At 35.2% G+C, this 24019-nt stretch overlaps 1 protein-coding gene across 1 annotated transcript in view; it reads left to right on the forward strand.

Moving 5' to 3' along the window:
* The window catches only part of MND1 (meiotic nuclear divisions 1), a 76904-nt gene extending 53369 nt beyond the window's left edge, over positions 1-23535 (forward strand). The window contains exons 5-8 of the mRNA XM_063108731.1: positions 6067-6141; positions 9180-9294; positions 18576-18620; positions 23429-23535. Of these exons, the coding sequence (XP_062964801.1) occupies positions 6067-6141; positions 9180-9294; positions 18576-18620; positions 23429-23535 (342 nt within the window). The remainder of the gene's footprint in view (positions 1-6066; positions 6142-9179; positions 9295-18575; positions 18621-23428) is intronic.
* Positions 23536-24019: the final 484 nt, after the last annotated feature.

Genomic DNA, 24019 nt, shown 5'->3' on the forward strand with positions numbered 1-24019 from the left:
TTTAGGGCAGCAAAACTACTTTGTATGATACTATAATGGAGGGTATATTTGTCAAAACCCAGAGAATGCACAACACCAGGAGTGAATCCTAATGTAAACCGTGGACGTTGGATGATAATGATGTCAATGTAGGTTCATCAATTGTAACAAATGTACCTTCTGGTGAGGGATTTTGATAGTGGGAGAGGCTGTGCCTATGTCGGGCCAGGGAATATATATGAAATATATATATCTTCTCAATTTTTCTGTGAACCTATAACTGATATAAAAAATAAAGATTTTTGTTGTTGTTTTTTAAAGAATGAAGTAGACCTATCTATATATGCTAATGTGGGAGTTTCTCTGAAAATAGCAAGTTGTAAGACATTACATAAAGGATAGTCCCATAAATGTTTTGAAATGTTATCTATATTGATCTATATCTGAATGTAAAGCAAAGGAATAGGACAAGAAGGATGCACACTGAGCTTTACAGGTGTCACTTCTGGGGAGAGCGTTGTGGAGAATGGTGTAGAGGTGGAGAGGCAAAAGGGGATTTTGCTTAAATACTCCTGTATTATTTGGCTCTTTTAAAACAAGAATGTGCTCATGTTTTAATCTTTTGAGAATCTTTCGTATAATTATAACATTAGTTTTATTATTAATTATTAATATATTAATTATAACAGGAAAATAATTTTTAAAATAAGTTAAATATGCTTATTATATAGAAAACTTAAAAGTATGTTTCGCAATAGAGATAACCATTGTCTGCAATTTTGCATTTTCTTGAAGTGTTTTTTTGTTTTCTGTTTTTTGGTAATAGTCTCTCAGTGTATTACAGTTTTGTTTCTAGTTGTTTTAAAATGCAGCTTTATTCTGTGAGCATTTTTCAGTGTTGTTAAAAATTCTTTGTAAACCTTTTCTTTGGCCGCATAATTGTGTTGCATCCATATCATGAAATATTGATTTAACATGCCTCTGTTGTTGAGACAACTACATTACTCCTATATTTATATATAAATATTTCTTTAGAATGCTCTTTGTTTCCTTATGTTCGGTTTCTAAATGGAATGTCACCTTTATTTAAAGATATAAATTTTAAAGTTAGATTCTCCAACAAGACTTTAAATATATAAAAATTTAAAGTAAATGATGGCTCTTTTTTTCTTTTTAAAGCATAAACAAAAGACATAAAACCTGTTTTTCCACAACATAGTACATGAATTTTGATAAAGCAGTAGGCTGCTTGCTCTTGTTCTTTTCCTCATTTCTCTGTTCCTTAACATTCTTTCCCACCCATGAAAACCTCTGTATTTCTCCCTTAGTGCTTTGTAATTTATTTCTAAAAAAGGAAAAATCAGAATTCTAATGCAGCCAGCTTGAATCAATCTTTCTGTTTCTCTTATGAATAGGCAGTTCCTCCAGGCAGTGAATTAGCCCTTTAGAAAACAGGCATTATGTTTTTCAACCCTGAGTATATAGGTGGCCTGGAATGCATTTAAACAGAAGCATTGTGTCAGATCCTCCCATCTAAAGATGAAACCTGTTTTTACTAATTATAAGTAGTTTTTATTGTTGCAGCTGTTTTGTTGTTGAGTTACTGGGTTTTTAAAAATTATTTGCTTTAGTGAAATTTGGAAATGGATTTGTTACAGTATATAGTTAGTTCTAATTTTACATTATAGAAATGTGCTGGAAGAGTTTGTTCTTTAAAGGAATCTTACTGTGAATACCTTTTTAAAACATAAGGTATCACCCCTTTTTCTATTTTTGTAAATGTGGACTTCTGTATTTCTTTTAAGGACAGAAATATTAAGACATTTTGTTTCTAGTTCATGCTACAATATTTAGCAGTAATTTATTTTTGCTGATGAACTAGATAATATTTTTTCATATATTAATATCGTGCGTATTGTAATTAGGTTTGTTACTCCAAGAAAACAGGTTTTTGTTTAGATCAGTAGTTCTCAGAAGTGTGATGCTCCCAATCAGTAGCATCAGCAGCACCTGGGAATGTGTTAGAAATGCAAATCCTTGGGCACCATTCTGGACCTGCTGTTCAGAAACGGAAGGTGGGACCCAGCAACCTGTGTTTTAACAGGTCCTTTGGGTTAGTTAGTCAGATAAATACTAAAGTTTGAGAACTGGTTCAGGTAATATGTATACAGTAGCTAAAAATCTCAGTTGTTATCATCTGAGACCTGGTTCTGGTTTACTTACTGGTGCGCTTTAGGAACTATAGTAATAGTGCTGCTAATAGTTGTGTAGATGGAAAACTGTACTAGGGGCAGTCCCACAAGAGTTGCTTTCATTGTTTCCAGTGGTTAAGATTTTAAGAACTAAGCAGTGAGCCAAGAACCCTTCACAATTGAGTTAGACTAATTGTCTCCGTACTTAGGATAATTAGCAGAAGCTTCTCCTTTAATATCATTTAGATTGTGCCTCCCTGTATTACCAAGATACTTAAAATGACAAATCATGGATTTAGTCCTTCACATTTAAAACACGTAAGATTATAGGGCCGGCCCGTGGCTGGCTCGGGAGAGTGCAGTGCTGATAAAACACGTAAGATTATTATTGGAATTAAGGAATTCATGAATGAGCTCTTTTAAATGCTTTGAAGTTGCAAATAATTACAAACAGACATACAGTACCAGAGAGATGTTTTGCTAATATAACTAAGAGAGATATTCTTTAATTATTGGCTTCTTCAATATAGTTATTGACTTTCAGATAATATCTACCTGTCTGGTTATTATTAAAACAGTTTTTAATGGGAAAATGTTATGCTAATATATGTGTGTATTTTTTAATTGGAAAAATCCTCTACTCCTGAATTTAAATGTTATATACATTTTAAAATTATTTCTTCTGGGTCCTTCAGGGGTGGAATATTAACTTTTTTAACATGGCTTTATTTTATAAATGGGAACCCTTGTTATAAAGAACTAGATCTCCTTGTTAAATTAGGGCCTTAAAACATTTTGGCTCTTAAAGCTGCAGCGGACCTTTTTTTTTAAGGAAGATAATTACTCTCAAGTATAACTGGTTTGATCACGCTGTCTGCTTGGCCTTATCAATAGATCTTGTCTGCTATAGGTTAGAATCAGTGACTAGAGCACTATTAGAGGAAAGCTTACAATGTTCCCTTTACACATTCTGAGAAGTAAAAGATTCCCCAAAGCCAGGGTAAAGCTACCAACTTTTTGGAGATAATAGTATTTATGAATTTTAAGCAAAAAAGGGTATATAAATATTATTCACCTTCTACGTGTAACTAAGTCATATCGAGAAAGGCCAGTTTCTTATAGTTAGCCAACAGAAATTAAATTAATCTGATCATTAATTATTTTCTAAATTTTTATAACTCCGGAGTGAGGGAGGCGAAGAATATAGTTTAGGGAAGGCCTTTGCCCAATCATATGAGTCTGAAATTTCTAACTAGTTTATAGCAAAAGATGTCGTGGAGAATTTAATACTAGGAATTTTGTGTGATTAAGGACCCAGATGAGATTAGAAAATTAAGGAGCAGAACCAACATTCTGAAGTTAACCAATCCTTTTTGGTGTAGGATTAGCCACATGCTAATAAATACTCCATATTTACAGTCTCCTTATGTTGGTATTATTTAATTTATTTCCATATATAACTTACTACTTTCTAAGCTAAGAAAAATGCTAATCACTTTTAAGATAAGTAAAACAAACCTAAAATTGGCAACAGGCTAACAGAATCTTAGTATATAAAGTATGCAATTCAACTTCCGGTCAAGATGGCAGAATAGACGGTCTGCACCGTCACTCTCTCCCACAAATCAACAAATTTACAACTATAAAAATGTAACATCAGCCAAGCTGGGGCCGCTGGGACTCAGGAAGAGGAGGAGAGACCTACGGAGTTCATTAAGACAGGAGAAACCACGATGAGAGAAAGAAAAAACTGCTCTGAGTGTTTCGGGCTGTGGCTGCTTTAAAGCTCAAGCTGCTGAGCGCATGGAGCAAGAGCTGGCAGAGGGCCGCAGCTGTGCCCTTCGGATGGAGTTGCTTGGAAGCGGCAGGGGAGAAGAGGGCCTTGGTGGCCCCCAGGACAGCAAGACCACTAATAGGGTTCCTGTTGACCTACACAGGAGTGAAGAGCCAGAACAGCTGAAAAAGGAGAGCCATTCAGAGGCCTGTGAGTCATCACAAGGGACCAGCGCAGGGCCAACCAACCCCATGGGAAGTGTTTGGAGCATGGGTGGTGGGGGAGACGAGCCCAGTGGGAAAACACTGGGGCACAGCAAGGACAGCCAATCCATCCCCAAATCAGCACAGGACCATGCAGAGGAGACTGGTCGGGAATGCAGAATTGCATGGGGTGCAGTTTGATGATAAAACTCAGACCCAGGGCCGAGCCTGTGGCGCACTCGGTAGAGTGCGGCGCTGGGAGCGCCGCGACGCTCCCGCCGCGGGTTCGGATCCTATATAGGAATGACCGGTGCACTCACTGGCTGAGTGCCTGTCACGAAAAACCAACAACAACAACAACAACAAAAAAAAAAAAAACTCAGACCCAGATCAGAGTTTCTACACAACCCAGGTGCACTGGGTCCCTGGAGAGCCGGAAGTGTCTATAAGGTCAACCATTAAACCCTGAGCTTCACAAAAAGCCTTCCCTAGGGAAACAGCAGCAAAGCAGCAATTTAGCTCAACCACACAGCTCAAGTACTGGTTCCCCCAAGAAATTCCCCCGTTTTAGAAGTAAGCAAAGAACAAAAAATTAGTTCCAGCCCAGGCACACAACCAGCGCATTGGGGCCCACCAGGAGACATGAGGCTGGAGCTGGGGACCAGACCACTGCCCACAACCACTCATACCACCAGTGCCTCGGGCCGGCCCAGGAACCTGAGGCATGGAGAAGGGGACCAGACCCCCTCCCCAACAACCAGGTATACCCCCAGCACAGAGGAGCATGCCAAAAACATCATCTCCATGTGGGTGGCCCACCACAGCCACCACAGTAACCATGGCTGCCACGAAAGCAGCTTGACGCTATAACCACCACACAGATGGTCTGCCAGCCACTGGAGTGCATTGACACAAGGAGAGTCACCAGCAGAGATAAAGAAAAGAAGAGGACATTTCTCTCCACAAATCCCATTTCAGAGTGACAGAAGAAGCATCTGCTCTATGATAATATTGGGGGACCGGATCACACCTCTCAGCATCAGACAGAACATCTAGGCAACAAATCAACAGAGTAACCATTATTCTTTCAGAAGAAGAGAAGAAATGTAGGGTAATGGGGGGGAGAGAGTGGGGCGAGATTGGACAAGGAGCATAAAGAATAATTATGATTTGTAACAATATATATGCTAGTAATATTGATTTGTTCAACATATCTCAATATTGAACCCTAAAAATATGTATAATCAATTTTGATTCAATAAAAATATAAATATAAATAAATTAATAAAGTATGCAATTCTTCATAAAGTAATTTATTTAAGAATAATAGGTGATACGTTCATTATTGACTATTAGCCAAACAGGTCACAATACTGCAAGTTTACAAAACACAGTCTAGGGTATTTTAAAAAGACTTTAGTCAGAAGCGAAATGACATTTAAAGAGAGAATTTGTATTTTAAAAAACAGATTTTGCCAACTGGTTAGCTCCGTTGGTTAGAGCATGGTGCTGATAATACCAAGGTCCAGGGTTCGATCTCAGTACTGGCCAGCTGCCCCCCAAGAAGATTTTTTTGAATTTTCAAATTAAATTTCTAACTAAATAATAGGCCTCAAGCTATTGGGGGTAGAGGTAGGTGGAGAACCTGATAATGAAGACTGTAGAAAAGTTTAAAGGCATATTATTCATTTTTCTGCACAGAATAAGAAAAATTTTTTAAATTTTTTTTTTTTTTCAGCCTACCCTAATGATTCATGGTCCTTGGTTTTCTTCAAATTAGAAAAGTTAGTTCTCAGTGTAGTCTGACTTTTTTGTGACATTAACCTGGGCTGAAGAAAAATTTCATTTTGTCTTCATAAACTACATGTCAAGGAAATTTTATCTAAGCAAGCCATTTCATTTGTTTTTGATTCCCTAGTTGTCTGAGGGAAGCCGGAAGTACGTAAACCTACAGAAAAGCATTGAGAAAGCTAAAATTGGCCGACATGAGACGGTAAGTTTGTGTCTGTAGATTCTTTAATAGTGGTAATTCTAAATAGAACAGTAAAGACACGGAGCTTCCTGTGAGGATAATGCCATTCCTACCAGAAAAGCAGTGAATCACAGCAAAGGACATGAATGTTTATTTAACCTGGTAGGATTTACTAATTGTGGATCTAGACATTATTATTATTATTGTTATTATGTTATTATTATTATTGTTATATGGCAGCATAACATAGAAGCATAAAACCTAAAGCAAGACTGCCTGGTTTGAAAGTCTTCTAAATTCTGTGTTCTCAGTTTTCTCAGTTGTAAAATGGAAAATAATAAAATCTACTTCACTGGGATATTACTGTGTGGATTAAACTAGTTAGTATTTACAAAGTGCTTAGAAGAGAACCTGGTACATGGTAAGCCCTAAATAAATGTTTATGTAAGTTTTTTGTGTCTTTTTTTTTTTTTTTTTTCTTTTTTAATTTTGGTGCAGAACATACTGATAACTATCAACATAATATCCTTCTGGCCTTGTGACATTTTTTAATTAATTAAATGAAATATTGATCTACTTTCATTTTGAAAAGTAAATGTTCTCCAAAGTATTATGATGGAGATTTTTAAAAATCACTTCATTTTCTAGTTTCATCATTATGTCAAGTATGGGTTTATAACTTTAAAAAAAATATTGAAGATCAGCATGAACCACTAAGCATTCCATCTAGGCTTCTATTTGTATTACATGATTGTAAAAGAAAGTGACTCAAAAACTCATCACATTGTAGAAGGGAATACATACCAGGTTTACAGCAGCTTTATGCTTCCGAAGTTATTTCACATATATTCTTTCATGTGAATAGTCAGCACAGTCACAGATAGGAATTGGAGAATGGTGATTTCTGAGGACTATTCAAGGAAAGGTAAGTTCTGGGCATAACCTGAAGCTGTTATATGTCTTCTTAAGTTGATAGCAGCAATTACCACCTCTCTATTTGGTCTCTTTTTTTCTTTAACACTGGCAATAACTTGTAAAAGCACCTTCAGCTAATAGTGACATACACTATTATGTTAGCCATAAGAGTGTTACTCAGTTCATTGAGGTTGTCAGGCAGTCTACTGAGTGTTACTCAGTTCATTGGAACCAGCACAACTAGGAGGAAAAAAACCCACCAGCGAACCTAGCTGGTGCCTGCAGCTATCAGAAGAGTATAGTAGTTCAGAAAGGCTCCTGAGAAAGTTGAGCTTACCAGACAGGATTTTTCAGAAATACCTGGCTCCTATCTACTTGATGTTATTCGTGGTGATGATGGTGGTGCTATTGCTGATGATGATAAAGAAGAAGAAATAGCTAACATGTATATTCTGCTTACTATGAGGCAAGTACTGTTCTAAATGTATTTTATATATTCATTGAATCTTACCAACAATCAGAGGACGTAGCTACTACTCTCTCCATTTTACATTTGAGAAACTGGAGGCACAAAGAGGTTAACTAATTTGGCAAAGATCTCAGTGCTGGTAACTGTCTAAGATGGTTTCAGTTCAGCGTGTCTAGAGAGCTATCATTATATACACAAGGATGTTCACCACTCTGCTTCTCCTGTCTTCATTAGCTTTTTCTCCCCTCATTCTTCCTTTCGAAACATGTATAATTTGAGTGTAGATGGCAAATAATGACTATCTTCCTATATTCTAGTTATTTTTAAATCTTTCCTGAGCTGTGCTAGTAATATACAGGTAACCATATGTGGCTCTTTACATTTAAATTAAAATTAAATACAGTTAAATTCAGTTTCTCAATCATAATAGCCACATTTCATGTAGGCAATAGCAACATGGGTGCTTCTGCATAGTGGATAGTGGCTTCTGCAGTGGATAGTGCAGATCTAGAACATTTCTGCCATTACAGAGAGTTCTGTTGCACTGTGCTGCTTCAGAGCATGCTGCTGTGTGTATGCATTCTCTTATACAAATTCTAGCAAAGGAACTTTCTTCACTTTGGAACTAAAGGCAACAGCTAAAGGCAAAAGAAAAAAAAATACATAAGTAAAAATATAAGGTAGCAAGAAACCGTAGACAAGTCCCATTTAGGCAGCTTGAACTTTGTTTTACCTCAGATTTATTCTATAATTCTACACTATAATCTTTACCAGCGTTTGATTTTTGTTTGGACTTATTTTTCAGGTTACACAAATATGAATTGAATATCCATACATAGCACTATGACTTCTACCTGTTAGTGAGAACTATGGCTAAAAAATTTCAAATAGTGTTTATTGGCTCATATTGTATTTAAAAGCTTTGCTCTGGTTTACCTTTAAAGGAAAGTGGTGCGAGGCCTTAACCTACAATTCTGTTATTTCTGATATAGGTTGGGCATCCCTAATCTGAAAAATTTGAAATCCAAAATGCTCCAAAATTAAATACTTTTGAGCACTGACATGATGCTCATAGGAAATACTCATTGGAGCATTTAGAATTTCAGATTTTTGGATTAGGGACAATCAACTGTTATATACAAGTATTTCTGCAAATACTTCAAAATCTGAAAAAGAACAAAATCCAAAACACTTCTAGTCCCAAGCATTTTGGATAAGGGATACTCAGAGTGTATCTTTAAGTATTTATAAAGGTTAATCATCCTTACAGGTTGAAAACTTGTCTAGAATACTTTTAAGGATAATTGTATAATGATTGATACTGCCATAAAATATTACTTACATACATAGACACAATCTTGTGAAACTACCTAAAAAGGAGTATAATTTTTTTCCCTAACACATGATGACATCTTTGACTTCATCCCAGGATAATTGGTAACCTCTCATCTATATATGAGCATTCCATTCTACATATTAATTTACATTTAATTATTCAATATATATAAAAGATGCTTGAGATTTCAGAGAAAGATGAGAATTAAGCTTGTATACTATGAATGTATGTATGTGTATATATAATATTAATATCAAAAGCCTAGTGCACACCATGTATTACCTTATAACATATGGATTTTGTTTGTCTTAACTGTATATAAAACTACTTTGAATACAGGAAGAGCGAATCATGCTAACAAAAGAGCTTTCTTCACTTCGGGAGCAAAGGGAGCAACTAAAGGCAGAAGTAGAAAAATACGAAGAATGCGACCCAAAAGTTGTAGAAAAAATACGTAAGTTTGTACCACAACTTGAGGGTCTTTAACTTTGGTAATGAAAGAGACATTTTACTTCCAGTTGCCTGGTAACCATTCTTCAAGAATTGAACAGTGACAACTTTGAAATTATAAGTATTGCAAAAGTAAGGAAGGTGGGTGGGGTAGAAGGATAAAGACATAAATTAAAAGCTTATGAGGGGCTGGCCTGTTAGCTCAGTTGATTCAAGCGTGGTCCTGTTAACACCAAAGTCCAGGGTTTGATCCCTGAACCAACCTGCTGCCAAAAAAAAAAAAAAGTCTTAGGAGACTGAAGAGTCATGGAAGAGAGACTGATTTGGCCCTAGAAAGAAATTCACCAGTATCTTCTAGGAAAAAATGATGCCATAAATAAAAGAGTTTGCAAGTTGCAGAAAATCAGTCTGTGCATTGAATTGCCTTTTGAATATACCAATGATTTTTTTGCCCTACTTTTTTTTTTATTGAAACATAATTGATTGTACATATCTGTGGGGTACAGTGTTGAATATCAGTACCTATGCACAATATGTGATGCTCAAATCAGGATAATTAGTATATTCAACATTACACAATTTAATCATTTTTTGTGGCCTTTGCCAATTTCTTGCTAACCTTCCTCCCTCTCCCCCTTTCCCACCTCTTATGGCCTCAATTCTGGTTTGTTGTTGTTGTTGTTTGTTATGGGTTTTTTTGCCCTGCTCTTAAACCAGAGTTTCCAAAGCTTTATTTTGAATAATTTTTATATATTTATGTAAAGATAGAAATTTGAATATTTGAGGAGATGAAAGAGTGTATTATAAAGACAGCATTTAGTTGCTTAGGAAAATATGTATAACTTACTTCGTATTTTTCTGTCTTAGTCTGTCTTTTATTTGGGAACTTTACCAACTGAAGCTTTTGGAAAAACTGATATGAAAAATATCTGAAAAAAATAAAAGCTAATTTTTTTCTAATTTGATGAAAACTATAAACCCACAGACCACTGAATTTAGAGATTTTTTTTTTTTAGACTTTAAGTTCTACTCACACCAAATCCCCTTTTCCCAATTAAATTATTGTTTTTAAAATGTGCTTTTTAATAATCAGAGGTTTCATAGGATTTCAGCTCTCATGTTAGTGCAGAACAGATTATACTGGATTAAAGGATTATGAGTTTCCCAAATTGATTTTAATAGGATTTGGTTCTTAATAGCATGGCTATAGTACCCATATTACTACACTCAGGCTTATCTCTAAGTCTGTCATGGTTTATTTTGGAATACAATTTGCTGATAATAGCCATAACCCTTTGTTCATATAAGCATGGCTGTATATTCTCTATTAATTTCTCAGTAATGCCTGCAAGAAATATTTCTATTTCATCGTGACAGTTGAATTATTGTTATCATTAAACAAGTATTAGCAAGCTTAATTGCAAATATCCAAAAAGTGAGAAGTAAAAGCAATAATTTATTTTTAAAACTAAATTTTAATTTTGTCTACTCTGATCATTATCTGAGACCAGATAAAACAAGCAGTAGAAATTAAATTCCCACAAAAATACTTGAAAGTAAGTAATCTTAGAAGTATTTAAGGAATTTTCTTAGAAATAAATGCTAGGGTGACAGTGAAAATCGTGAAGTAAGGACCTCTAACAATTTGTCCTTTTACAAAAGCTAACAAAAATTGTTACAATCAACTTTTTCGGAACTCAGAAATTGACCAAAGGCTTTCAGGAGCCTATTCAAGAAAAATGGCTGAATCTCAGTAAGAATAGTGAGCTTTGTGAAGTTTTAACTTGCCTTATTCTCATTCCCACTCTCTCAGCAGTAATCTTGAAAGGTAACACCTCCACCTTCCCATTGTGAAATGGAGCAAAATGCAACTGGAGCTCATTAAGGGCCTCAATTCTAAAGAATTGTCATTATATACATATCTGATTGTTCCCTGAAAGACACCGGTAGAAAGGATTGTCTTTATTTGACCTGGCTAGGAGTATGCCCAGTGCTAAAATCCTCTCCCTAGGGAATGTTTGTCTAGACAATTATAGGCAAGAGTTTTTAACTTCACAGCTGTCTTAGGTGATGAATGACAATTGAGGCAAACAGCAGACTAATGAAAAATCTTAAAAGGAGAAACTGAAGGGGATGTCCATGGGTGCCTTGAAAAGCCACATATTCCTGGAAATTTGGAAGTCTACATGCATGCATAGGGCTGTTCACATTCTCAGTTAAGACCTGAGAAAGTACTAAGCATTTATCTCTTGCTGACTTTGATGTTCTGTGCAAGCAGGACATGAAGACAGAGGCAGAGTTGTAAATTGCCCAGCTGAGTGTTGAAGGCATGTCCCAATGCACACACAAAGCTCTTAGGCAAGCACTTGGCAGAGTCCTTTGGCAAGACAGCCTCTTCATAAAGAGATTTAGTCCAGGTGTTTAAGGAAATTTCTGTTCAATCAGTAGCTGATCACTGTTCTAGCCAAGTAGACTTCGGTGGCCACACACAACAGAGAACACAAACTTTACAGTATTAGTTCAGAAAAATCACTAAACAAACAAATGGTAGTGACTACAACAAGTAACAAGCCTGGGGAGGGGGAAGAATCAGATTTCCACAGTTGCCACATTATATTATTTTAAATGCCCATTTTTGCAACAAAAAATTTTAAGACCTGCAAAGAAACAGGAAAGTATGGTTCACACACTGGAATAAAACCAATGAATAGAAACTGTTCCTGAGAAAGCCCAAATGTTGGACATACTAGACAAAGACTTTAAGTCAGCTATTTTAAATATGTTCAATTAGCTAAAGGAAACCATGTCTAAAGAACTAAAGAAAAGTCTAAAAATGATCATTCACCAAATAGAGAATATCAGTAGAGAGAAGGTTTTAAAAAGGAATCAAATAGATATTTTAGAGTTGAAAACTACAGTAACTGAAATGGAAAATCACTAGAGGGGTCAACAGCAGATTTGAGCAGGCAGAAAAAAGAATCAATAAACTTGAAGATAGTTCAATTGAAATTTTCTATTCTGAGGAACAAAAAGAAAAAAGAATGAAGAAATGTGGTGCCACCATACACATAATGGAAGCTCCAGAAGGAAAAGAGAGAGAAAGGAGGCAGAAAGAATATCTGAAGAATTAATAGCTGAAATTTTCCCAAATTTGAAGAAAAACATTACACATCCAGAAATTCCCATGAACTCCAGGTAGGACACACCCAAAGAGATCCACACAAAGAAACATCATAATCAAATTGTCTAAAGCTAAAGACAAAGAGAACCTTAAAAGCAACAAGAAGCAACTCATCACATACAAGGGGTCCTCAATAAGATTAACAGCTTTTTTCCCATTAGAAGCCACAGAGGCCAAAGGCATTGGGATGACTTATTCAAAGTGCTTTAAGAAAAAACCTGTCAACCAAGACTTCTAGATCCAGAAACATTTTCCTTCAAAAATGAAGGCCAAAGTAAGATATTCTCAGCTAAACAACAACTAAGAGCTTGTCACTAGCAGACCTGTCTACAAAAAGTACTTAAGGGAGTCCTTCAGGTTGAAGTGAAAGGACACCCGATCATAACTCAGTTGGCATGAAGAAATAAATCACACTGGTAAAGATTACTACATAAGTAAATATAAAGGACAGTATACCTGTATTTTTGTTTGTATCTCCTTTTGTTCTGTCTAATTTAAAAGACAGTGGCAGAAAGCAATAATAATAAATCTATGTTGATGATCAGATAATGTGTCAAATGTAATTTGTGACAATGACAGTGTGAAATGGGAGATGTGGGAATGGAACTATCTATACATGAGCTCAGTTTTTGTATACCACTGAAATTAAGTTGGTATTAATATGAACTACATTGTTATAAGTTCAGGCGTTAATGGTAATCCCCAGGGCAGTCAGTAAAAAAATAACCCAAAAATGTTAGTAAAAGAAACAGGAGGGGAGTTGATGGTATGCATACTAAAAAAAAAAAAAAAAAAAAAAAAAAATCCATTTAAAACAAAAGAAGGTAGTTGTGGAGTAACTGAGGGACAAAAATAGCATAAGACATATAGAAAACAAATAGTGAAATAGCAGCTGTAAATCCTACCTTTTTGGTAATTACACTAAATGAAAATGGATTAAGCTCTTTGACTCTGATGAAAGGGCAGAGATTGGCAGAATAGAATAAAATACATAAGCCAACTCTATTCTGCCTAGAAGAGACTCACATTAGATCCTAAGACAATATGTTCAAAGTCAAAAGGCTAGAAAAAGATATGCCATGCAAATGGTAACCAAAAAGGAGCTGGAGCAGCTATACTAATTTAAATAGACTTTAAATAGACCAGACAAAATAGACTTTAAGACAAAAATTGTTATTAGAGAAAAAGAATCGTTTAAAATTATAACGATAAAAGGGTCAACCTTTAAGAAAATTTAACAATTGTATTCATATATTCACCTAAAAATAGAGCACCAAAATACACGAAGCAAAAATTGAAAGAATTGAAAGGATAAATCAATAATTCAGCAATAATAGTTGAAAACTCTAGTACTTCACTTTGAATAAAAAGTCAAGCAACAAGACAGAACATAAACAAGGAAATAGAAGACTTAATACTATAAAACAACTACACCTAACAGACATCTATAGAACACTACACCCAACAACAGCAGAAAATGCATTCTACAAATTTAAAGGGATTAAAATAATACAAAGTATATCTTCTGATGACAATGAAGTCATATTACGGGCAGATGATAGAAGGAAATTTGGGAAATTAACAAATATGTGGAAATTAATCAACACATTCTTAGATAAGGATTGGCCAAAGAAAATCACAAGGGAAATTAATAAATACTATGAGATGAATTAAATGAAAACACACAAAAACTTAGGGGATATAATAAAAACTGTGCTTAGTGGGAAATTTTAATGCCTGTGTTTTAAAAAAAGAGAAATGTCTCAAATCAATATCCCAGTCTTCCATCTTAAGAAACTAGAAAAAGAAGAGCAAACTAAACCCAAAGCAACAGAAGGAAATAATACAAATTAGAGCGGAAATACATGAAATAGAAAATTGAAAAATGAGAAAATCAAATAAAACCAAAGTTGGTTCTTTAAGCAAATCACAAAATTGGTAAAACTTTAGCTAGACTGACCAGGAATAAAAGAAGACTCAAATTACTAAAATCAGGAGTGAAAGAGGGAACATTACTACCAACCTTAAATAAAATGGACAATTAAGGAATGCTATGAACAGTGGTATATCAATAAATTTGATAACCTAGATGAATAAATTTTAGAAAATACAAATACCAGTACTACTGGTACAAGCAGAAATAGACAATCAGACTAGACTTATAAAATGCAAATAATTGAACTGGTAATCATAACATTTCTCACAATGAGAAAAAGCCCAGACTTTACTGGTGCAATTCTACCAAACATTTAAAGAATTAACTTGGGAGCCTGGGATGCTTCTGGTGGTGGGTCAGTGGTCATTGCTGGGCTGGATGCAGACATGGCGGGGGTGAGCGTGGCTGAGGGCCTTGGCCCTCCCCACAACCCAGCTTGGGAGCCCAGGGAACTTCCAGTACTTCTAGATTGTATAGGTGTTCTTTGGTGGTGTTAGACCTTTACTGGTTAATATCAGAACTTTGTTTCTAATCTGTGGGTTTTTTGTTTTGTCTTTCAGTTGTGTGTTGGATTATTCACTATTCCTACCACTTAAACTCTGCACTGGAACTAATTTGAAGTCCTTCGATTACTTCTAAAATGGGGGAACTTCCTATGGGAACCAGCACTTGAACCCTGTGGTTGAGCTAAATTTCTGCTTTGCTGCTGATTCTCAGGGGAAGCCTTTTTGCGCAGCTCAGGTTTTAATTGTTGACTTTGTAACCACTTCTAAGTCTTGTGAGGTCTGGTACACCTGGATTGTGTGGAAACTCTGATCTGAGCCTGAGACTATTCAGCAAAATAAACTCCCTGCAGTCCTGTATTCCTGACCAGTCTCCATTAAGTGGTCCTGTGCTGATTCGTGTGCAGATCAGTTGGCCATGCTGTGCCCCAATATTCTCCCAGTGGGCCCATCTCCCCCACCACCTGCACTCCAAACACTTCTCATGGGACGGGCCATGCACCAGTCCCTTGCAGTTACTTACTGGCCTCTTCATGGCTCCTGTTTTCAGTTGTTTGTGGCCCCTTGCTCTTATATGGATGGGTCCACGGTAATCCTGTTAGTGGTCTTGCTGGCTTGGGGGCCTCCAAAGCCCTCTTCTCCCCTGCTGCCTCCAAGCAACTTCATACGAAGAGCACAGCTGTGGCTTTTGCCAGCTCTTGCTCTGTGTGCTCATCAGTGTGAGCCTTGAAGTGGCTAGGACTTGAAACGGACGGTCAGAATGATCCTTTTTTTAATCTCATTGTAGCTTCTTCTGCTTTCATGACCTCCATAGGTCTCTCCTCCTCTTCCCTTGAGCTCTAGAGGCCCCAGCTTGGTAGTCATTGCTTTTTAATAGCTATAAATTGATCGATTGTGGGAGAGGGTACACTGGGTACCATCTATTCCACCATCTTGATCAGAAGTCCGAAAAACTTATTAAGATGGAAATATTCCCCAAATTGATTTACAGATTCAATACAAAACCTACCAAAGTTCCAACTGCTTTTTTGCAGAAATCAAAAGCTGATTCTAAAATTCATATAGAAATGTAGGAGACCCAAAAGAGCCAAGAATTTTGAAAAAGAACAACAAAGTTGGAAAACTTAAACTTTTCTTTTTTTTTTTTTCTGACCGGTAAAGGGATCTCAACCCTTGGCATGGTGTTGTCCACACCACACTCAGCCAGTGAGCACACCAGCCATCCCTATATAGGATCCGAATCAGCAGCCTCGGCGCTACCAGTGCCACACTCTCCCAAGTGAACCACGGGGCCGGCCCAAAACTTTTCAATTTCAAAATTTACTACAAAGCTGCAGTGGTCAAGACAGTGTAGTACTGGTATAAGGATAGACATATAGATTAATAAAGTGGAATAGAGAGTCTAGCAATAAACTCAATTGATTTTCAACAAGGTTACCAAGATAATTGATCAGGAAAGATATCATGTTTTCAACTGATAGTGTTGGGCACAATTGGATATGCAAATGAATTAATCTGGATTCCCACCCACCTCACACTGTAAACAAAAAGGAACTCAAATGGATCAAAGACCTAAATGTAAGAGATAAAACTATAAAATTTTTAGGAGAAAACATAGTTGTATATTTTTTTGGATATAGGCATCGGTTTCTTGGGTATGACACCAAAAGTATAAGCAACCAAAGAAAAAGTACATAAATTGGACCTCATCAAACTTAAAGACTTTTGTACAATTAGTTCTGTCCATGTTCTGTTGCTTTAAAAGAATACCATAGACTGGGTAATTTACAAAGAAAAGTTTATTTGGCTCAAAGTTCTGGAGTCTGGGAAGTCTAAGAGCATAGTGCTGGCATCTGGTGAGGGTCATCCTATGGACGAAGGGCAGAAGGCAAAAGCAAGACTCGAGACAGGGAAGTGAGCTGAACTCATCCTTTCTGTCAGGAATCCACTCCCATGATAACTAATCCAGTCCCACAAAAATGGCATTAATCCATTCATGCAGGGTTTGTCCTTGAGACCTAATCACTTCTTAAAGGCTGCACCTTCCAATACCGTCACAATGGCAATTAAATTTTAGTATGAGTTTTGGTGTGGACATTCATATTACATATATACTATCAAGAAATTGAAAAGAAAATTCACATAATGGAAGAAAAGATTTGCAAATCCTATATCTGAGAAGTGTCTAATATCCAAAATATATAAAGAACTCTTGTGATTCAACAATAAAAAGACAACCCAATTTAAAAATGGGCAAAGGATTTGAATAAGCAGTTTTCCAAGGAAAATATACAAATGGCCAATAAGCACATGGAAAGATGCTCAACAACATCATTAGTCATTAGAGAAATGCAAGTCAAAACCACAGTGATGAGCACTTCACATCCATTAGGATGGCTATAATTTAAAAAATAGAAAACATCATTTGTTTGCCAGGATGTGGAGAAATTAGAACTCTTAGATGACTGGTGCAGCCACTTTGGAAAACAATTTATTTGTTCCCCAAAATATTATACTTAAGAGTTATCATCTGAGCCAGCAGTTTCACTCCTAGATATGTACTCAAGAGAAGTGAAAACATGTTCACACAAAAATTATTAAATTATTCATGTTAGTGGAAACAACACAAAATGTCCATCAATTGGTGAATGGATAAGCAAACTGTGGCATATAATTTAGCACAAAAAAAGAATGAGGTATTGATACATGCTACAATATGGATGAACCTGGAAAAGGTGCTAAGTGGAAGAAGCCAGACACAAAAGACCATATTGTATGTTTCATTCATATGAAATGTTCACAAAACAGAAATTCATAGAGACGGGACATATACTAGTGGTTGTCAGGGGCTGGAGAGAGAGGGAATATGGAGTGATTGCTAATAGTTACAAGGTTTCCTTTTGGGTAATGAAAATGTTCTGGAATTAGGTAATGGTGATGGTTGTATAATTTTGTGAATATATTTTTTAAAACCACTGAATTACATACTTTAATATGGTGAATTCTGTGGTATGTAAATGAATTTCCAATTTTAAAAAATGTCATCATTGTAAGTAATATTTATGCTCAGGTGATCATGGCATTATTATGTGTTGTATAGATTAATTTGAAAAACATACATACAGATACAATTACTACCAAGATGTGTATTTAAATATAAGGTAAAAGTAAATATTCCCTCCTACAGGGCTACTTTCTTACTACTAAAATTTTTTAAAATCAGATTTATTGTGGCCCAATAATGTACATACAGAAAAATTCTTATTAAATTTAAATTATTTTGTCATATTTTGATTTGGTTTGAGAAACACATCTCATTTAAACTTATATGTTGTCTTTAAAGGAGCAAGTACAATGATGGATTTTAGGAAAGGGAAATTGTTCATATCGACTTTCTGTTCACGACTAATGTAATTGCAGTTATCTAAAATTTTCTTGGTAATTTGAGCATATTTGTAAGATCCAATGTTATACACTATTTGAGCTTTTTTTAAATAGCCCTTTTATATATGTATTTTATAAAATTTTTGCTCATATGAAAACACAGAAATCTATTGATAGCTAAAGATAATTTTGTATATGCAAATATATATATATAAGTTTTATATACGTAAATATATATAGTTTTATACATATATATATATATATATATAACTTTTTTTCAGGTCAAGAAAATAAAATAGCCAAAGACGCTGCTAACAGATGGACTGGTATGTATTATAAGACTATGGTAAACTATAGCTAAACTTTTCCTCACTTACTATGATGTGAAATTCAGATGCCTTTGTGTTAGCTTTGTTCAAGAAAGGGCATTTCTGAAAATGCATGCATGACTCAAGTTTTTATATATTAAATCATTTCAGTTATGTAAGGTTATTTTTAAAAATCTTATTGAGTTGTTTTGTAAAGTATAAGATATTTTTGTAAAACCAAAGATTGCTTTCAGTTTAACTTTCGTGTAATTTTTCCCAAGAGAAGTCCCTTGGGCTAATCAATTAACTTTTGTATATACTAATGTGATACACCTTTACAAGTTTCATGGGATCCTAATGATTTGTCTCCTTGCTGATAACAATAATAATAATAATAGCTAGATTTTTTAATGGCTGGCTATGTGCCAGTTATTGTAATGAGTGTCTATGGTGCATTTTCATTTTATCATCACAATAATCTCGTAAGGTACATATGATTATTATCACTAATTTTGAAGATGAAACTAAGGCCTTCAGGAGCCTGAGGCCATACATGTGCTAGGCAGTGGGACAGGAATTAGAATCCAGCTTCTCTGATTCCAGAGTCCAGGCTCTTACTCACTACATGATACCTACTGTCTTCTCTCTAAGACTGCTTACATCTAAATGCCTTGTTAATCTGTTTGCCAGTGGATACACCCTCTGGTCTGCACTGGAGATATTCTAAGAAATGGGAATAAATAAGGCATTATCAATGTGTCTTAAGGTTCAGGAGAAAGTTAATAAATAGTAATTGCTGTGAATTATATACAAGTATGATTAATATTGTTATAACCTGTCAGAAAATTACACTGATGTTTTTCCAATATTTAATTATAAATAATGGTTATTGAATTTTTCCATCCTGGTGAGCATCTGTAATGCCTTCACATGTATTACTCATCCTTATTATGTTTATGTAGGAGAATATGGATAAGATTAAATTGATGCAGAGATGTAAAAGCTTAAAGGGCATTTAGTCAAAGACGATTAGTCACTGGAAGAACAGATTTGAGCCAGGTTTCCTTGACTCCCTGTCCAGGTCTCTGTGTTTCACAAAACATTTAAGAATCATTTTTTCCGAGTCCATTTTAGAATTAAGTAGATTGGTAAAAATATAATTGGCATTTGGTTCCTATAAAATTGCAATCTTATTTATTACAAAGTTATTTCCTAAATAATATATTGCTTTAGTCATAAGAACAGAGGAGGGTAAAAACAGCAAGCTAACATTAAAAAAAAGAATAATGAAATGTGGGTCCCATAAAGTATAAATAAATAATAAATACAGTGATATTGTATGCGCTTTGGAAATATAAAATTTTGAGTGTGACAAAAGAAGTGCATTCTCAGGTGAAAAATAAGGTGAGTCACAAGGTGGTTTCCCTCAATAGTTCTCAACAAAGCAGCTCAGCACACGGTAGAACAGGCAGCTTGTGTGTGTGGTGGAAGGAACTTGATTTTGAAAGGAATCCAAGCCATGCTCCTTATTTGCTGTATGACCTCTTAAAATTCTCTGAACCTGCTTTCTCATCTGTTCAATGTGGATAACAGATAACCTACGTTTCAGGAGAATTAAATAAGAAAGTTTGCAAGCCCGTCAGCACAATGTTAGACACATAGATAAATACTCCCCTTTTCCGTTTCTCCGTTTAAAAAATCCTTTCATGTTTTCCAATTGATTATTAACTTCCAAAATTATAAGTAGTAATCAACAGTTGGAACAGCTCCTCCCCACTCTCCCCCTATGTTATTAGCAGTGAAAGAACCTGGAACCTTTAAAATCATGTGGAAGGAAGTTTTTTTAGAACAGCTGTTAAGAACCACATTTTCATTTGAGGTTACAACTTGCTCCTTTCAACGTTATGAAGATAAGAGATAAAGCAAATTACATCTCAGAAAACCTCCATCTCCAAACAAGCAGAAAGAAAACATCAGTAATATTTATAACTAAAAATTATCATATAGCTATTATTTAAGGTTTGGTTTCTTTTTACTTAAAGAAAAAAAAGACCTTAAAAACGTATCTAGGGGCCAGCCCCGTGGCTCACTCGGGAGAGTACGGCGCTTGGGTGCGCAGCGGCGCTGCCACCGCGGTTCGGATCCTATATAGGGATGGCGGGTGCGCTCACTGGCTGAGCGCGGTGCGGGAGACACCAAGCCAAGGGTTGCGATCACCTTACCGGTCACAAAAGAGACCAAAAAAAAAAAAAAATGTATCTAGAATTGAGAATATTTACTGTTTAATAATTTATGTCAGTTTTATAAAATGATAAATTATGTCAGGGTATAAATAAAATGGGAAATTACATCAGGGTATAAATATAGAATTATCACATCTAAATGTTTTATAACATTAAGTATACTTTAAATGTGATTTAATAAATTATATCATATGAAACCTTGCTAAATAATTAAGATAGTGGAATTTTCATAAATATATATGAGGCATCTTATTGAGTGAGGGGGGATAGACATTGTGAGGTCCTGACACAGATTCATTGCAAATGATACTGCCCATCCTATTCCTATGTGTATCTTGGGTATGCCACCATATAAATTAGCAAGAATTCTATCAGTCTGAAGATTGTTTCTTTAAAAACAAAATAACATTCTTTATTCATTTATAAAAATAGCTACATATAGGAAAATTATTTGACAGGGAATGAACTATCAAGATTGTGTGTAACATTGTCTTGAAGGGAGACATCCAGTGGCCCAAGAAAATGTTTAAAGAGTCTGCTTTGAATTTGTTCACTTGGCCTTGTTGTGGAGAGGCTTTTGTTTGTTTCTTTTGTTTTTCTTCTTTTCTAATCCAGGTTGGAAGCTTGTTCCCTGCAAGCTTCCTACAGTGTTATATCTGATCTCTCATTTCCTGGAAATTTTTCAGTATTTGTGGTGCCTGTCCTGGAAGCTCTGCACATAAACTTGGTCTTTTCTCTCTAACACACATATCACTTTGGAATTGTTCAGTAATAAATTAATGATTTTTTTCCTCTTTTCTTGTGTCGACTTGAAGGCATAGGCTGTTTACATTCTGTAATACCTGTAATACACTTAAGACCTATCTTATGTAGCAGTGGACCTTCTATAAATATTTGGTTGTGATTGGCAAAAATGTACTTGTGCAGACACTGGTAAAACTAAACAGGTTATTCTGGAATACCTCATGCTATTTTTTTAGTGTTCTCTCCTAGGTTGTTATGAAAAGTAAAGATTCATTTTTATTTGTTACAGGGAATAAAGATTCATTTTATCTGTTTCAAAGATTCATTTATCTGTTTGCATTTCATAACATTTTAATTGAAAGAAATGAGAACATTTTGTTAACACTATTCTATACACAGTAGTATTCATCTTAGAAATAAACTTTATTCCAGAAATGTATTTATCATTATTTGGTACTTGTACTTAAACTTCTACAGAAACAATACTTTTAGAAGTAATCAAATTCCATGTATTAATTTGCTAGGGATGCCAGAACAAAATATCACACATGGGTTGGCTTAAACAACAGAAGTTTATTTTCTCATCATTTTGGAGGCTCTGAGTCCAAGATCAAGGTGTTGGCAGCTTTGGTTTCTTCTGAGGCCTTGGTTTGCAGATATCTGCCCTCTCCCTGTATCTTCTCATGGTCTTTCCTCTATGCACACCCCTGGTGTCTCAGTGTGTCCAAATTTCCTTTTCTTATAAAGACACCAGTCAGATTGGATTAGGGCCTACCCTAACAGCCTCATTTTAACTTAATCACCTCTTTAAAGATCTTTTCTCTGATATAGTCACATTCTGAGGCAGTGGGGGTTAGGACTTTCAACATATGAATTGGGGCGGAGAGGGGAGGAGACATGATTCGGCCTATAACACTTCAGAAGAACATATTTTAATCCTTTGTTTCATTATCACAGTGCTTAACATTTTACAGAATACTCTGACAAACCAGAAAACCTTGTACTATTATTTTTCTGTGTTTACAGTTTCATTATAAAGATTGTATATGTACTTTAAAGAAATGTGTGAAATTAAGGGAAAAAACCCACCATCATTCCCACTTTGCAGGTGCGGCTACTGTTAGCACTTCCTGTACACAGGTACCCTTCCCAATAAGTAGACATTTAGATTGCTTTTATTTTTTTCTATTATTGCACTGAGAAGAAGTTCTTTGACCCAAATTTTTGTACACAATTTGTCTTATTTCCTTGGGATAAATTCCTTTAAGTAGATATAGTACTTTTTCAGTGGTAAGATGCATTTTAAATTTCCATTAGGATTTGCTGAGGATACATCTTACGTTAGTCTCAAGAGAGGAGCACCCCTGTCCCTCTTCCTCACCGCCTCGCCCTCACACTGGCCTAATTGTCTGGAAACTGTTATTCTGTCGGGGAGGAAGAAGAGTCTGGATAGAATGTGATCCCTTTAGGAGCAGGAGTACCTCTAATTCCTGAGGCAGCAGAATCCTGGCTTTTGCTGTGGAATGCTGAAAGGACGCCATTAACCTTTATATTATTTGTTGTATTATTCTTTGTATCTTTGTATCATTCTTAAGTCAGGTATTCGTTAGCAGCAAATAACTTACTGAGTTTTTTAATATGAGATCTGTTAACTTGTTCAAAATAGTTTTTAAATATCTTCTTTTTTCTATAATTGACATGACTCTAGAAAATACAAAAAGCTTATTTTGATACGTCTGAAAGTAGAAGGAAGTAAAAGAACAATGAAGATAATTGTATTTGAAATGCTTTATGATTGTGTTTTTAATTCTCAAAAATATTTCTCAATTTTCTTTATAGATAACATCTTTGCTATAAAATCTTGGGCCAAAAGAAAATTTGGGTTTGAAGAAAATAAAATTGATAAAAGTTTTGGAATTCCAGAAGACTTTGACTACATAGACTAAAATTTTCAATGGTGTGAAGGATCTATGAGCTTATGAATATGTAAATTTTTAAATATTATTCAGCTAAATGTACTGAACTGTCATTTACATGTAACTTTGTTCATTATTTTATTAATTTTAAATAAAGTATAACATGCATTTGTTCTTCACCCTTTTTAGTAGATCAAGCAGGATGGTAACCAAATCCCACAGTGCTCATCAGAGTAGAACAATGCAAGTAAAGCCAACCTCAGTCAAGTCAGGTTTACAGATGACTTTTTAAAGGCCAAAGCCATGACATCATAACATTTTTAATTTCATTCAAATATTAAATACTAAGGGCGCATTTGAAGGCTCTATCATACATATACATACACATAAATGCTAAGACATAACTTTTAAAACCCTAGTATCTGCTTTACTATTTCCCAATATTTGGTGGAAAATATATGTGACTGGTACTCAGTATACTGCATCATCTTTGCAGATTTCTCACACAAGAAAA

The sequence above is a fragment of the Cynocephalus volans genome, chromosome 9 (genome assembly GCF_027409185.1).
Source record: "Cynocephalus volans isolate mCynVol1 chromosome 9, mCynVol1.pri, whole genome shotgun sequence".
NCBI classification, from domain to species: domain Eukaryota; kingdom Metazoa; phylum Chordata; class Mammalia; order Dermoptera; family Cynocephalidae; genus Cynocephalus; species Cynocephalus volans.